We start from the raw sequence: 18,226 nt of genomic DNA, 5'->3' as shown, positions 1-18,226 counted from the left end.
AAGGAAGGAAAACCTCGTTAAACAACCGGGGGTATGAGAACACCTCCTGATGAAAAGTCTCAATGGAAATACCCAGCTGGCCGGAACCCAGGCTAAACAAAGATCGCCCCGAGGTAGGATCGCCTCGTTAATCAACCGGGGGTTTGAGGATACCTCCTGATGAAAAACCTCAAAAATGGGAAAAACCAGCTGGCCGGGATCCAGGCTTAACAAAGATCGTCTGGGAGGTGAGGGCGGCTCCCCTAACAAGTTGCTTCTGGGAATGGACGACCCGGTACATGTAGCGAAGGTAGCTACCAAGCCAATGGCGCCCGACGACTCGGAGTAACGACCCGGAGAAGGGTTAAATAAACGTCCAGGAGAAGGATACTCCTTGAATAAACCTGGGATTCCTAAAGGGTGGTGCCCATGATTGAAATTACCCCCTTGTGATGGGGCGACCTTCGGGTCGCCGTTTCAGGGTTGTAGGTTGTCGTTAAACCTTCGTGATGGGCCTTCGGGCACACCACTTTAGGCGGCGCGCGCGCCGTCCAAGCAGCGCCCCTTCCAACCCCCTCCTTAACCGCGGCCCCCGACTTCAGGCGCCGTCTCGAGGAGCGCGAAAAGGAGGGAATCGCGTAAAAGGCGGGCCGCCAGATTGGCGGACCCACCTCAGGAGACCCCGGCCGACGGGGGACCGGACTTAGGGGCGGGGGTGTCAGCCGCCCCCCGTCTTGACCCCGGCTCCCTCATACGCCGAGGCGACGAGGAGCAAGAAGAAGGGTGGCAAGTCCAAGCCCGCCCCTCCACCGCCGGCTGTTGGGAAGGCCAAGGCCCCCACAGAGGCGGAGAAGAAAAAGGAGGCCCTGCAGAGGGCCAAGAAGCGGCTGCCCAAGACGGCAGCCGTTATGGTTTCGGTTCCTCCGACAGCCTCCCTGTCGGAGGTGATGGGGAAAGCCAAGTCCTCCATCAAACTGGAGGACTTGGACATCAAGGGTGTCCGTTCGCAGACGACTCTTGCGGGGAATTTCCTCCTCGCCATCCCTGGCGTGGGTGCAGAGGCCAAGGCCGACGCCCTCGCCAGGGAGATGAGGAGACACGTCGGGGACGGGGTGAAAATATCCCGTCCCTGTACATTCGCGGAACTTTGCCTCCGCCGTGTCGAGATGTTCGCCACGGCGGAGGACATCGCAGCCGCCATTGCCACGCATGGCGGCTGCCAGAAGGAGGATGTGCGGGTGGGCCCACTGCGCCCCCCGCGAGGCGGAAATAGGGTGGTCTGGGCGAGGTGCCCCTCCAAGGCCGCGATGAAGATCGCGGCACTACGGGGGCTACCGATAGTCTGGGCCACCGCTAAGGTCGACTTGCTTCCGGCCAGGCCAACCCGGTGTTACCGGTGCCTGGCCAGGGGGCACACGCAGCAGCGATGCCCGTCCAAAGTGGACAGGGCACGCTGCTGCTTCAACTGCGGCGGGGAGGACCACGGAGCGGGCACTTGCAAAGCCCCGCCGAGGTGCCCCATATGTGCCGACCGTGGGAAAGAGTCCGGGCACCGGGCGGGGGCACAAGAGTGCCCCCCGAGTACCCCCGGTCGCCTCGACGGCCAAAGTGGCCGCGGGCTCCTCGGCGCCCTTCCGGGCCCCGGCAAGCCGGGCCCCCCGGACGGCCCCGGATTCCTCGGCAAGAGTCCGAGGGGCGCCTCGACCAAGTAGGCCGGGGTCGCCAACGGAAACGGCCTCGGTGATGTCGGGTCTCTCGATACACACCGAGGCCGGGGAGAAGCGCCCTCGACCGGCGGAGGGGTCGGACTCTGATCCGGCCCAACCACTGCCGGCCAAGAAGAGAGCCGGAAGGCGCGAGATTGGGGCGGGCCGCAAGCCAGGGCCCAGGTCCCGCACCATGTCCCGTAGCCAGGACAGATCCCCCCTGACGCTGTCTCAGCGTCGGGAAGAGGAGGATCTCTCCGACTAGGGGGCCCTAGGGCCCCTGAAAAAGATGAAGGTGGAAGAGGAGGAGGGGGACATCCCCCCCTCCAAGGTTAGATGGGAGACCTTAGGGTCTCCGAGGAGGAGATGTTCCCTTAGGGGACTCGCCTGGTGGTCGGGGTGAAGTATACATAGGTGATTCCGCCCCGGCCATCACAAGGCTGGTGAGCTTTTTGTCACGGGGGTGGGTTTTAGTTGGTAGGCACCGGTTTTAAAAAGCTAAACAGCAAAGAGACCGGTGAATCCAACACTACCCCGGCGCGGGGACAGTCGGACTGTCTCATTGCACGTGCTGAGGTGTCTTTTGAAGATTTCCCACCCCCTGGGGGGCCTTTAAAGACCCCCCAAATAAAAAAAAAAAAAAAAGGCTTTTATGGACTGAAAAACATTGATATTCGTGCTCAGCGCATTGAATTCTACCGGAATTGGTAAAGTTTTCTCACTTTTGTTATTTTATTAAACTTATATCTTGTTAACAAGATACTCACTCTTAAAGTGAGGTTAAGATACCTTGTGCTGTACAAGCTCAGCATAAACTCCTCTTGGACTGAATTATTATTAATAATCACGTTTATTGAGAACGTTTGTGGCCATTTGTGCACCAATTTATTCATATATATGTATTGTTTTATTAAACTTTGTGTTAAAAGAGATGTGTGTGGATAACTCCAGCGCATGCGCGATTGCACCCTGAGGATACAGGTGGCACATTAATCTGCTACAAATTATTATATTTGTTCATTATAAGTGATTTACTTTATTAGTGTTATGTAAGTGGAGGCCTATGGACATGGAGGACTATGGACACCATAGTCGCCCCTCTAGTGTACTGAGCTACCGATGGTTACCCATAGTATGCGTATTCGGGACAGTGGTGCTTAACCCTTTGGGGCCGGCTGACCGTTACGTTGAATAATTTAATTATAATAATTTTGAGTGATCAACTTAATGAATTTATGATAAATGTTACTATTGTTATCGTTGCTGAGTTGAAACAAACTATTATTACACTTTTAATGTTTGAACAATACGTGACAAGCATTGTGCATTGATGCAATTTTTCTAATGCAAGAGGAATTTGTTAATAACAATTATTTACTTGAATCTATTGAAGGTGTAATAAACTATGGTAGTATTTCATTTCTATCTTGATAGTCTTAAAACTCTTCTATACGTGAAAAAGTATGTTCTGATTTGTAGGTTATGTTACACCTGTTAGAATAGTAATGATATTGAGCTTTATTGATTATTAATTATACGATTTTATCTATTTGGACATAAACTGCAGCTGCTAGTGACTTTAGTGCATCGATCATGGCGGTTGCTTATCTATGCATTTATACTTTATGCTCATATGAGTTTTATTGAGTTTTTCACTGAGCGGCACTGAGTGCGCACCGAAAACTTGTTCAGTAGCAGCAGCACTGTACGAGGTTGCCGAAAGTGCGAGTTTCTTGCACTCCCAGCTAAACAAAACTACATGTGTCAAGTGCAATATTTCTGGATTTACATTTTCTGGAAAAATGATGGAACAATCAGAGAAATTAATTTACTTTAAAGTCAATAATGACATGCTGACATTAAAACTTGAATCAAGTGAAATTGATTTATTCAATAAATTGACAAGAAAGTAAAATTATAAAACTTGTCTGATTTTAAGATTTTAAGGTTATTTTTGTGTAGATTATTGACAATAAAGATGTATATAGTTTTTGGATATTGTACTAAAAATATTTGAAAAACTTGAATGAATACAATGCATAATATAAAACTTTAAGAATTTATTTGCATAGTAAAAAGCATAAAATAATAATTGTTTTATTTTAACCACTGCATTCTGTACGTAACGTTCACCATACTCACTCCCCTTTGCGGAACCCGAACAAGATCTTCTCCTGGGAAGGATGGTGATCGTCGAACCGAGTTTTTCAACACTGGCGATAATAGCTTTAGCCTCTGCGCACGCCAGAGACGCAGGGGCTAGCCCTTCACAGGATGACGACCTGCAGGGAGCAGGGACGATACCCTTTATGTGCCGGTTCCCGGTATCCGACGCCGGGACGTTTGTATCCGTAATTTTGTTCATGTCCATATAATATTTGCGTGGTTTTATTTAACAAGATTTTTCCTTCTCTTGTTGAGACAATACATATATCCCGGTAGTTGTCTCATTCTTTTAGTTGTAAATAAAGTCTACCAGAATCAATTTTGATCGATTACAAATAAAAAATTATGCATTTTGATCATATACCAAACAATTCTCATACAGTTCAATATATCATAGATCTATTCACAGGTATCATAAGTAAAAGTCTCAAAACAATCCATTCGAAAACTTCAGTAACTCAACGTAATCGATCAAAGTACTAAACGAAATAAACACATTTCAGTCATAATAGTTCATAATCAAATAATAACAAGCAATATGCTGTATAAGATTACATGTCCAACAATTACATTTAACACTGAGCATCAAGCTTATAACAAAATAAACCTTAATAGCTTCCAATACTCATATACATACAATTGTATTTATTTATTATTCATTTATTTATTTATTTATTTAATTATAATATTAATCATCTGTGTTAATAAACACCGTTTTCTGTTCAGGTATATCCAACTGGATCTTCTCGCATCAGGAAGTACAGGGTGAGGAGAGAACGAAGAATCACCCCCCTCAATCACCCTTAACGGTCTATCAGTTTGCTTATTTATTTATAATCATTTATGTATGTCAGACCATATAAGATTATACACCATCAATAATACAGCCCAATACTCACATAGATAAAGTTCAAAATATCAGTGTACTATTCACTAATATTAACAATTAAAGTATAGTCCAGTAAGATTCAATACAAATTATTTAATAATAATCCCTCTATAAACGTACCATGAAATCAAAGTACTAAGCAATTCAGTATGCTATACACATTCAAATCGTATATGAATCAAACAGTTTAATTACATTAAGAACAGAGAGTGTTCCGTAAGTATCGAATTAATTATTAACATATTAATCATTTATTAATGACATTTTCTATTTTAGATGTATCCATCCAGTTCGTCTCATGATAATATGCACGAGGTGAAAGGGGAAAAAAGCCTCCTCCTTCAATCACCCATATAAGTATATAAGTTTATTCTTTATTCATCCATATGTAGTATAGTATACAAAACCTGTATAATACTCAGCCTGAATAAAGTGAATTCCAGGTCACTTGTAAATTTTATTAGTATAAATAGCATCCCCAACAAAATAGGAAATAGCATATAATTACACATGTGCTATATGCATGTTATCCACGCCTCCAATATATATTGTAGATCATCCTCCGCGCACACATAAGTATCCACTGGTCAAATAAGCAAGAATAAAGATCTAATGATCCACTGGTAAGTATCAGATCCCTTTCACACTTGCTTATTTCTAGTAATCTATAATATTGTTCAAAGTTCATACAATAATACATTTAAATCATTAAATGCAAAGTCCCACATATGTATAACAGGTTCAGCGCCATATAACGCGAACATTGCTCTCCAGTTCATTAGAAAACTCCTTATAACACAATATACAACATAAACATTGCATAACTTCGCAAAAAACCATTATCTTCAAGGTAATTTAACTTAAACTCTATTAATAATTAGTATCTAGAATTGTTCTTCTTTTCCAGGCACATATTTCTAATAATTCAAGATAATATAATATATTATAATCTATCTCACAATATAAAGAAAATATCATTCATATAGTCTTATGCGATTTACAAAAATAAGTCCTAATACATAAATGTACACGTATATACATAATATGCACATATAATGTAATAAATTACAATTTCCAAATAAAAATTCATTCACTCAATGTATATTATGTCACTCAATAGAAAGAACTCTCATTAATAAAGCATAACTGCTCATATCAGTCATAATATTCCACACACGAGTGTTCAAGTTACAAGATTTATCTTATAACGGACAGCTTAAAAAATATTAACAAAATAATCGAAAAATCATCAATTAAATAGATCATCGAGTGACAAAATAATCCAAATTACTATAAATATATATGAAAAATCAATTAAGTATATATTTCATAAACTATAATGCGACATCAAAGTATAAACTGTCACAAGCTACATTATCTTGCGCGAAACAATATGTATGTGAGAAAGTACACACTTTTTCATACCAACATACGAAAACCAAGTACATTCATCACACTTGATAGTATATATCACAGATCAATCCATTGACATAAAGTAGTCGTCCACTCCTATACCAGGTCACACAAATGTTCCTCGAGATCATTCTATAGGTAATCCATATAATCCTGAGTAGCCCTCCGGATCAATGAGATATACGTTTAATCAGGTCACAGGATCCCATGTCACGTAAATACATACTCCATTACCTCACGACAAATCACGATGTACATGTGACAGGTTAATCTGCAAGGATATAATAGTCAATAACTTATATAAACAATAAGTAAGTTTGCTCTGCAACAAGCATCCAAACACAATAGAAATATAATTCTTAGCATTAGAAATAGTATATCGCGTAACTCTTAGAAAAATATTCATATAAGTACATATATATGAATGATTCATCTAAAAGATTAACAGTTCAGTTCACTAATACCGACTATAATTGCTTCATGCGATAAATGACAACAAATGTTCAAAATAAGTGCTCAAATAAATAATCAAGAACGTACGTTATATGCCTCAGATACATATAACCGTTAAAGATATTTGCACACTTGTCACAATTCAACATGTGATTATTGTCTCATTTACTACATTCGATGCTAATAAACGATAAATCAAAGCAATTTAGCGGTAAGTACTGATAAATATTGTACACGTATCGGAACGTATGGTGTCCCTCGCCGGCAACGGTTACGTGTATGAAACAACCGAAGGTTGTTTAAAATTAAAAAAAAAATTACCTTTTTCTTCAAACATGTTCTTCTCGAACCTCTCCCGTTGATAGACTATTTTACTATTCCAGCAGTACGAGCATATGATTTCCAGTCGTTCTTCATCGTCCTCCATTTGTAGAAAATCTATGTCGTTTATATAATGAATGTTCTCGTCGTTCATCAGAAAAATGGCTACGGTCTTTTCTATCACGACTTGGTCCAATAGCTCTTTGATGTCTGTCTCCTGTTCCTTGACGTAAGTTATGCGTCGTAGACCGTGGTCCCTCTTATGGCCAAATAGTGCTCGTACGACGCAAACGTTCTGCTCGTATTTTGTGACGAATGCATCCATGAGCTGTAGCGCCTGCTCCTGCGACTCCTGACATTCTTGGACGATCCATGATGGAGTTAGCTGCAAGAAATAAAAATGTTTTATATATTATAGAAAAAAACCTTTTAAAAAGTGTCATTACAAAACAATACTTACTACTTTTCGATACTGGAAGACTCTCTCCACCATCTTATTCATGTAAAGCCTGAGTACATCGTCGCTGAAGGATATCGCCAGGGCCGAATGTACGATTTTGTGGCCCCTAAGCTATGATCTTAAGGAGGCCCTCTCTTATTAACAAAAAATACATTTTTTAAAATCTTTTCTATACTAAAGAGGCCCCCTTATAATGTGAGGCCCCTAAGCTGTAGTTTATCTAGCTTATGTGTAGATCCGGCACTGGATATCGCGACCATTCTATAAAATTGACAGTCTGAAAGAAAGAAAAAATGAGGTTAACGTTACACGTCTGACATTGTATCACACATTGTGATACAAATCGTACGACGCGGTACGACACGACTGCCAGTGATGTATTTTGCAGCGAAATACATCACTGGCAGCAGTGCGATGTCAGCGTTGTATGATTTGTATCGCAATGTGTGATATGGGGTGCGTTCAAGGAGCGCGCTATCAGCGCTATTGTGTCATTCTATCCCTGTTTTATGTCTAATAAGTGATAAAGATAGAATGACGCAAATGGTGCTAATAGCGTCTCCCTGAACGCACCCCATGTCAGACGCGTCACCGAGGACAGAAAATAATCCTACCTTTTTTTTTGCATGAACAGGGGCACGTGCGCAGGCCAAGAAAGCAGACCAAGAAGGTGAAGAACTGATTATTTTTGTAAAAATGTTGCATCTCAGTTGTTGCACAACGTACACGTGCGACGTTTCAACGATCATTGAATACAATTTTGAAGATGGGCGAACATGAGATCGACATAGACATAGGAATATAGAGACGGAGCATAAGCTCAATACATAGACGAGGGGGGTGATCAGTGTTGCTAGACGGGACGCTTTTTTTCACGAACGCACTTGAGAATCGGCCTTAACGGTGTACTAATTGAGGAAAAAAAGGGCACTTGTAGACCCTTCTATTAAAAAACTATTAGAAAATTTTGTTTATCGTTAAAAAGTGATAAAAAGTAATAAAATAATAATAAATTAAACGCATGTAAATATTATGTTTATTTTTATAATAATAAAATAATTAATAATATTAATAAAAAATAAGCTAAAAAAGGAAAGAATGTTTAAATAATTGTTAATAACATTTTAATAACAATAAAATATTTTATTTGGCAGAATTATTTTCCCACTTTGCAAGAACTTCTTTAATAATATTGGTGCACTTTGATCGAGCCAGTGAAAGATCTTGCACGATTGAAGAATCTATACAAATGTCTTTTAACAAAGAAACTAAGTGATCTGCGGTATAAAGAGCAACGTTAAATTCAGAATAAAAAGCTGCTAATTTAATTTTGGCTCGTTTAACGTTTTCAATATGAGAATTTTTGGAATGTTGGCTTTGGCTTTGACTTATTTGAGAATTACTGTCACAATTTTTAATATGTTTAGCCCTTTGTGAATGTCGTATTAAATCTGATTTACAGCATCTAATGGTAATATTGCACAAGTTACAAATTGCCTTATTTTTCGTAGGATGAGGAGCCAGCCATCCTTTAAATAAATCGTCAGCTAACCAAGAATTTTGAAAATTTTTAATATGCGTCTTTTTAATGGCTCCTTTTGAACTATCCATATTTCGCGTAACAAAAAATACATATAAATATATATATGATATAAATATTATTATTTTTTACATGTACTCACCTAACTTTTTCCTGTAGCCTGTCAAACGTCTAACTTTTCGCGCCAGCACCCAACACTATAAGCCGTATACACCGCTGGATTCATAGCTACAGCGCTGCGCATGCGCGAGAAAAAACGTCCCGTCTAGCAACACTGGGGATGATGCCACTGAGGGACGGGTAGTGTGCCCATTTTTTATTGGTCAAAATATTGGTCAAAATGCGCATGTGCAATTCCCCTTAATATGAAAAATTGTCAACCATAGTTACGATTTCTTTCCTCTTTTATAGCGTTTTTCACTGGTCGCACTGGTGCGCACCAAGATCTATAGAGAGAAGGTAACCTCATGCGCAAAGAGGGACGAGGGGCAAGAGGGGCTAATGCTGTGCGGGGCGAGCGGCAAGAGGAACAAATGCTGAGCGGGGCGAGCGGCAAGAGGGGCAAATGCTGAGCAGGGCGAGCGGCAAGAGGGGCAATGATGATCTCATCGTCAAACAGTAGCTGTCTCTCTCGCACGCTTTAGTGTTTTCTCTCTCGCTCCTTTAATACAGAAATGCTTTGAGTTTATATCAAAAAAATACTTTTATTTTGTAAAATATTGATAGCACTGGAAATTGCGTAATAAAAATTGAAAAGTAAATTAGAAAGGCGCTATAAATTACATATATTGCAAATTATAGCGCTAGATATTTAACGTTTATAATGTTAAATATCGCTGCAACAGATGCATTTGTAATACAAATTGCTTTGTACTCGTATTTAGACTGTAATATCAATGAAAATAAAATATAATTTGGGGATATACACAAAAAACATCATTTGTAAAGTAGTAAAATAAAAGAAAAAATAGTACATATTTAAAAATTATTTTTAAAATAATATTTACTGTTTATATGCATTATTTACAAAAGAAATATAAAGAAATTTATTTTTTATATTTAATTGTGAAAACCTCAAAAATTGTCAAGAAATTGTAACTGAAATTTATAAATGTAAGTACAATTCTAGGATAATATAAAAAGCATCATACACAAATTTATTATGATACAAACTTAAATAATGAAATTGTAATATATGTTTCAATATTGCAAATGTGAATATTTATATGATAAAATTTACAAAGTGTTAACAATTTTCAAATATTTGCTAATAAAATATTATTGAAATGTTTCTGTTGAAATCTTAAAATAATTCTTTAAAACAAATATGATGGGGTATATATTAGGGATCATTAAATATGCGGCAACATTGTGATTATAAAATTTTATAAATATCTATAATAAAAATTAAGTATAATAAATATAATAAGTATATAAGTATGTTACGTCCTGATTAGACTACACGATTCTTTTCTTTTCATTAAATACCAGACCTAGTAAACGCGGAACCAACAAAACTCTTAAGAAATATTATAACGCCAGAGCTGTTTTTCTCATGAGACACCAGGAGCTCGAATCTTCTCACGGAGAAAAATAGCATGGATATTTCAAAATACCTTGGCCGCTCAGCGTGCCTATCGTCGCCAGAAAAACCGTAAAAGTCAAAACTTCGCGGTAGCTGGAGTCCTTAACCGACTCCAGACGGTTAGAGTAAGAGATAAAAAGAAAAAACTGGCACCAACTAGTCATACTCTTGGATTCCACCTACGGGAACTCTAGCTAGTAGATAGGGTTTTACCGAGTAACGATCGGGGAATGACCGCAGTCGCATGCCGAGAAGGCGCGACACCTGATACGGCGCACGTGTTTAGTAGGTCTGGGAAACCGAGATGCATTAGTCGCACTCTCCACGCGACACCAAGGGCACGCGACAGTCGTAAACTGTCAAATTTATTAGATCAGTGACCCAAGGCTTTGCGAACTTATATACCGATTCTTAACCACCCAATCCGAAAGCCGAGAATCGGGGCAAGCACTTCTATAGACCACCCATCATTCCATCGTATGGTCTAAAGACTACGCCCACCCAGATCTTAAGACACTGAGATGCACCCCACCTATACTAATTAACACCAACCGGGTTACGCCACCTCAAAAACCTACCCCCATCATATATGGACCCGAAACGACGCTATTCCTTATTCGTTAGGGCCTCTTTCTTCCTATCTCATTTCAAGTAACCTAATCATCTAAACCCAATCCTATTAGCTAAAAATGACGCCATCCTCCCCCACATTAAAAATTTTCTCGCAAGACTAATTCCTATTCGATCCCCGCTCCAAAAACCTAAGATTTTCCAAAGGGATCTACCCCAAAGAAAAAGTATAAAAACCCGTGTTCTGGTGGCTCCGGACACCATCACACACAGTTTTTCAAGCAGTTTTGCGCAGTTATTCCGTTTAGCTCAAACAGTTTTTCGAGTAGTTCGGGGGCGCGAATCAAAGAGTAAAGTCAGTTGATACCTTGTCGCGATCATCTCGTGGTGCATCTCAAGTAGAAGGCCCATCACCCTGACGACACCATCCCGCAGCAGGGTGCCCACGCGTTTACAAAAAAAGGGGTCCAACGCTCATATAACGCCTTCCCTCAACGGGGCGCCTGCTCAGAACCACCGAACATAGTCAACCCGACTTGAAACTATCCTACAACGAGTAAGTCAGTTCATTTCTCTTTATTTTATTATTTCTTCTGTCCTCCCTCCGGAAAAATAAAACACTCACACACACACACACACACACACACACACACACACACACACACACACACACACACACACACACACACACACACACACACACACACACACACACACACACACACACACACACACACACACACACACACACACACACACACACACACACACACACACACACACACACACACACACACACACACACACACACACACTTGTAAAGAATACATAAATAAAATTATTAACATATGCGATTAAGAATTAAGTTTTTGTATCCTAATTATAAATTCAATCAAATTAAAATGTTGTCTTTAGTAAATTAAACTTTTGTTCTTTTTCATTTAACCACACCCTCCTCGTTCGTCACCCCCCTCACACCTTCCCTCTCAAATTGCGCACAAAGGTTCCGCCCCGGGTAATAGGGATTCAATTCCTTGACCCAAAAAGGGAACCACGAGCGGTTGACTTGTTGACGGAGTAAAAACGACTCTTCCAGTCGCTGACCTGTCGCAAGTCCTAAACGTGCCGCTCGGCTCGTGCGATCAGGCCCGTTTACGTCGATCGCCGAGCCCAACGAAAAAATTCTACATCTATCAGGACGTAACAAGTATAATAATAAAATTTTTATAAGTATCTATAATAATAAAAATACATATATGTTGTATTAATCTGTTAATATAAAGAAATTTATTTGCGTTAAATTAATTAATAATTTTTTTATATTAACAGATTAATACAACATATATGTTTATTTTGTTTATTTATATATATATTTTTATTATTATAGATACTTATAAAAATTTTATTATTATATTTATATACTTATTATATTTATTATACTTAATTTTTATTATAGATACTTATAAAATTTTATAATCACAATGTTGCATATTTAATGATCCCTAATATATACCCCATCATATTTGTTAAAGAATTATTTTAAGATTTCAACAGAAACATTTCAATAATATTTTATTAGCAAATATTTAAAAATTGTTAACACTTTGTAAATTTTATCATATAAATATTTACATTTGCAATATTGAAACATATATTACAATTTCATTATTTAAGTTTGTATCATAATAAATTTGTGTATGATGCTTTTTATATTATCCTAGAATTGTACGTACATTTATAAATTTCAGTTACAATTTCTTGACAATTTTTGAGGTTTTCACAATTAAATATAAAAAATAAATTTCTTTATAGTATTTCTTTTGTAAATAATGCATATAAACAGTAAATATTATTTTAAAAATAATTTTTAAATATGTACTATTTTTTCTTTTATTTTACTACTTTACAAATAATGTTTTTTGTGTATATCCCCAAATTATATTTTATTTTCATTGATATTGCAGTCTAAATACGAGTACAAAGCAATTTGTATTACAAATGCATCTGTTGCAGCGATATTTAACATTATAAACGTTAAATATCTAGCGCTATAATTTGCAATACATGTAATTTATAGCGCCTTTCTAATTTACTTTTCAATTTTTATTACGCAGTTTCCAGCTATCAATATTTTACAAAATAAAAGTATTTTTTCGATAAAAACTCAAAGCATTTCTATATTAAAAGAGCGAGAGAGAAAACACTAAAGCGTGCGAGAGAGACAGCTACTGTTTGACGATGAGATCATCATGCTCTCCCCTTCCTTTGTCGCCCCTCGCCTACAAGCTGTTTCTAGCTCTCCTCTTACTTCGTCGCTCCTCGCCAACAAGTTGTTCTAGCTCCCCCTTTATTTCGTCACCCCTCGCCGACAAGCTGTTCTAGCTCCCCCCTTACTTCATCGTCCCTCGCCCACAACCGGTTTGCCTGAGGTAACCTTCTCTCTATAGATCTTGGGTGCGCACTGGGTGCGCACTAGATGAGGGCAACGTATTTCACTGGGCGTTTCGGTGCGCACGGAGACGGAGCGCGCTGTTTCAGTGAGAAGTTGAGTGCCGAGTTTTGCACGTTAGTGCATAAATTCAACATGAGCTCTAATAGCGTTTTTCACTGAACCGCACTGAGTGCGCACCGAAAACTTGTTCAGTAGCAGCAGCACTGTACGAGGTTGCCGAAAGTGCGAGTTTCTTGCACTCCCAGCTAAACAATAAACTACATGTGTCTAGTGCCAAAAAGTGCAATATTTCTGGATTTACGAAAAATGATGGAACAATCAGAGAAATTAAACATTTGCTTTAAAGTCAATAATGACATGCTGTCATTAAAACTTTAATCAAGTGAAATAGACTTATTCAATAAATTGATAATGTGTCAAAAATGATAATATGTCTAATTCAGCAAAGGTAGATTTATTACCTCCGTGAGTTCTATCAGACGGATAGAATTGTGAAATTGCGTAAATATCAATTATTTTATAAACTGTTGCTCTTGCAACACGAAAATGACTTTTGAACTATAACAATAATATATAATTATTTGTAGCACTTATATACAACACATGTATATATTTTTTCACATAATACAATACCAATACAGTACAATAAACAATACCTGTACAGCAACAATTAAATTATTAATAAATAATAAATATATAATATAATCACGACTTACGTCCTTATCCGTAAGATTATATACAACATTAATAAAATTTTCGATTTTTGGAATTTTTTGTGGACTTTTTTTGTTATTTCATCTTTATCACTACTAGATGATGAAGAAGATAGCAAATCTAGCAATTGAAGAGCATTAAAAATATCGCGCGCTGCCATCTTGCACTCAACCGACACCGTCTCTTAGAGCTCATGTTGAATTTATGCACTAACGTGCAAAAACTCGGCACTCAACTTCTCACTGAAACAGCGCGCTCCGTCTCCGTGCGCACCGAAACGCCCAGTGAAATACGTTGCCCTCATCTAGTGCGCACCCTGTGCGCACCAATGCGACCAGTAAAAAACGCTATAATGCCCTATCTACACCGAAGGATAATCCTACTTGTGGCTCATCCGACCACTTTCGTTCGTCTACACTAAGTACAATTTTAGTGTTGTTATATTGGTACCGTTGACTTTAAAACCGGTAATAATTTCAGTACCTAGCCTATAAAACAAACTTTCATCCGATCTAAGGTAACCCAAATTGTTATTCTGTTCGACAGAAGATTATTTTTTATAAAAATATCTTTGCTTTTTATATGCAAATATTCTGATGAGTGATTTGCTTTTTTGAGTTGGTACGATTGAAAACCAACTTCAATATGATTTTCGGTCGTCTACATTACTCGCTCGGATGAGCCACAAGTAGGATTATCCTTCGGTGTAGATAGGGCATAAGAGACGGTGTCGGTTGAGTGCAAGATGGCAGCGCGCGATATTTTTAATGCTCTTCAATTGCTAGATTTGTTATCTTCTTCATCATCTAGTAGTGATGAAGATGAAATAACAAAAAAAATCCACAAAAAATTCCAAAAATCGAAAATTTTATTAATGTTGTATATAATCTTACGGATAAGGACGTAAGTCGTGATTATATATTTATTATTTATTAATAATTTAATTGTTGCTGTACAGGTATTGTTTATTGTACTGTATTGGTATTGTATTATGTGAAAAAATATATACATGTGTTGTATATAAGTGCTACAAATAATTATATATTATTGTTACAGTTCAAAAGTCATTTTCGTGTTGCAAGAGCAACAGTTTATAAAATAATTGATATTTACGCAATTTCACAATTCTATCCGTCTGATAGAACTCACGGAGGTAATAAATCTACCTCTGCTGAATTAGACATATTATCATTTTTGACACATTATCAATTTATTGAATAAGTCTATTTCACTTGATTGAAGTTTTAATGACAGCATGTCATTATTGACTTTAAAGCAAATGTTTAATTTCTCTGATTGTTCCATCATTTTTCGTAAATCCAGAAATATTGCACTTTTTGGCACTTGACACATGTATAGCGTTTTTCACTGAGCGGCACTGAGTGCGCACCGAAAACTTGTTCAGTAGCAGCAGCACTGTACTGCCCGATTCCACCAACGTAGATTAACTTTAATCTCGGTTCAACTTACTCTTCATCTTTTTCTAGTTCTAAGAATTAGAAAAAGGTGAAGAGTAAGTTGAACCGAGATTAAAGTTAATCTACGTTGGTGGAATCAGGCATACGAGGTTGCCGAAAGTGCGAGTTTCTTGCACTCTCAGCTAAACAAAACTACATGTGTCAAGTGCAATATTTCTGGATTTACATTTTCTGGAAAAATGATGGAACAATCAGAGAAATTAATTTACTTTAAAGTCAATAATGACATGCTGACATTAAAACTTGAATCAAGTGAAATTGATTTATTCAATAAATTGACAAGTAAAATTATAAAACTTGTCTGATTTTAGGATTTTAAGGTTATTCTTGTGTAGATTATCGACAATAAAGATGTATATAGTTTTTGGATATTGTACTAAAAATATTTGAAAAACTTGAATAAATACAATGCATAATATAAAACTTTAAGAATTTATTTGCATAGTAAAAAGCATAAAATAATAATTGTTTTATTTTAACCACTGCATTCTGTACGTAACGTTCACCATACTTGTGTTTTTAAAAAAGGCTTAAGTTACATGCATAATAATCCTTAATCCAGAATAAAAAGAATAAAAGAAATTGTCAGATTTATTTGATATTCAAAAATATACATAAAAAGAATATTAACTAATTTTTCTGCCAATTAATTTTAGATGACGATACCTACACAATATATTAAACTTCTGGTTAAAAACGGATTATTTGTTCTAAATAAAAGCAAAAATAAAAAAATTCAAGAAATATCTCGAGTGATTGAAGACGAGTAAGTAGATTTTAGAATTATGTAAGCTGCGTTAATTGCAAGCTATCGAAATCTTCTGGAAGAGTACATTTAAAACTTATTAAGAGCAAAGTTTACATTATAAAATAATTTTTATTTTATTTTATAAGTTTTCTTTTAAAAACTGAATACATTTACTTTAGAGTAAACAGAAGCTTTAGTTTCTTACATATTTTAATTACATGCAATAGAAAAACTAAAAATTAAAGAAAGATATATAAGACAGTGTAAGAATGTCAGTATATTTTGTATTACAGAGAACAATTAATATTTCATATGAACATCCCCAGTTGTAATGACAGCGACCATAATCAACTATCGGAGTACAATAAAGAAAATAAAGCACTAACACCCATGTTTGAATCACAGATGTACGATCAAAATGAATCAGCAGAATCACAGGTGTACGATCAAAATAAAAAAAGTACCGGTAAATATGTTTTAATAAAGAATTTATAATTATTCATAGCAATATGCCAGTACAACATACTATAAGAACTTATAAATAATTCGTTTTTTGAGCAGAAAATTAATACGATACAAAACGAAAAATATATATAATATATTTTAATAAATATAACATAAATATATTATTATTATATATATATATATATATATATATATATATATATATATTATTATATATTATATATTATATGTAAATATATATTATTATATATTATTAACAAATAAAATAAATATAAAAAATAATAATATTAAAAATATAACAAAAGATTTTTTAAACTTTGACTTCACAAGGTTATTACATTATTGTAATACCTACTACTACGTTCATCGGTGTTATAATTTAAGCTATTGTATTAATCAATAAACAATATGATGATTTTTAGATTACTGGAGCAATTTAGCAACATCCTTTCTTCTCGATAAATACCACACATATTTGTCGGATACTGGTCCGATGAAGAAATTTAAAACAAAAAAATTGATGTGGGCACAAATTTCAAAAGACATGATGACCATGTTGAACTTAACAAAAACTCCTCTCCAAATTGAAAACAGGTATAAAACTGTCTTCAAAAGAAAAAAAAAGCAATTGAGAACAACTATAAATCAGGCAGTTCTAGAGAGGAAGTGCCATTTGAAGAAGAATTGCGTAAAATTGCTTATTCGGACGATAGTATTGAGCCCGAGGTGTTGCGAAGTGCGAGGAGCGTTAAATACCCAAAATTGAATACAACAATATTGGAAGAAATCAGCAATGATAGTGTCTCCACGCATTCTATTAATAGTTCACCGCCGAACGTAAAGAAGTCAAAACAAAGTAATAACGATAAAAGAATGGAATACTGGGAAAAGAAAGAAGCGGCAAAAGAAAGGCGTCACCAAGAAAAATTAGATCTAATACGTGAGTTATTCGCCAAACAAAAAGAGTAGCAAGAGCTAAAGTAAGATCCAGAAACAAACAATCTTGGAAGAACCAAAGAAAGAACCAAAGGTAGCAACAAATGGGTCGAAGTGGCCCTAAGACTGTTAATCATATGTTAATATTAGAAGTTCCTACGTGTTGACTGAAACATTGGAAGTGATATAATTTTAATTGTTTGCTTTTCATATCTTTTTTAATTTTGTATCTTTAATAACACTATGTGACAAATTTATTTTATTTTTTTTATCTATAAAAATCATCTAGTTGTGATATAAGTTGCTTGTCATACAATGTAATTATTTGTTTAATTATGTTGTTTTTAATAT

General features: G+C 36.8%; 1 protein-coding gene and 1 pseudogene across 1 annotated transcript; one reads left to right on the top strand and one right to left on the bottom strand.

Annotated features, from left to right (window-relative positions):
- Positions 1–5,151: 5,151 nt before the first annotated feature.
- Positions 5,152–8,162, bottom strand: LOC105680058 (uncharacterized). Its single transcript, XM_012380489.2, has 4 exons — positions 8,002–8,162; positions 7,388–7,664; positions 6,928–7,312; positions 5,152–6,424 (listed from the first exon to the last, which is right to left on the bottom strand). The coding sequence occupies exons 2-4, from the start codon at positions 7,427–7,429 to the stop codon at positions 6,420–6,422; spliced, it is 432 nt and encodes a 143-aa protein (XP_012235912.1). The 5' UTR covers positions 7,430–7,664; positions 8,002–8,162; the 3' UTR covers positions 5,152–6,419.
- Positions 8,163–13,384: 5,222 nt separating this feature from the next.
- On the top strand, positions 13,385–18,067 carry LOC137001617 (uncharacterized; annotated as a pseudogene).
- Positions 18,068–18,226: the final 159 nt, after the last annotated feature.

The sequence above is a fragment of the Linepithema humile genome, chromosome 8 (genome assembly GCF_040581485.1).
Source record: "Linepithema humile isolate Giens D197 chromosome 8, Lhum_UNIL_v1.0, whole genome shotgun sequence".
Taxonomy (NCBI): Eukaryota; Metazoa; Arthropoda; class Insecta; order Hymenoptera; family Formicidae; genus Linepithema; species Linepithema humile.
Note: the sequence above shows the minus strand (reverse complement) of the source record. Positions and strands in the feature narration are given on the sequence as shown.

Bases quoted from the DNA above. Each gene is read 5' to 3' on its own strand.
- LOC105680058 (XM_012380489.2), bottom strand. From the start codon at position 7,429: ATGAATAAGATGGTGGAGAGAGTCTTCCAGTATCGAAAAGTA. The intron at 7,313-7,387 runs GTAAGTATTGTT...TATTTCTTGCAG, and splicing joins TCTTCCAGTATCGAAAAGTA to CTAACTCCATCATGGATCGT.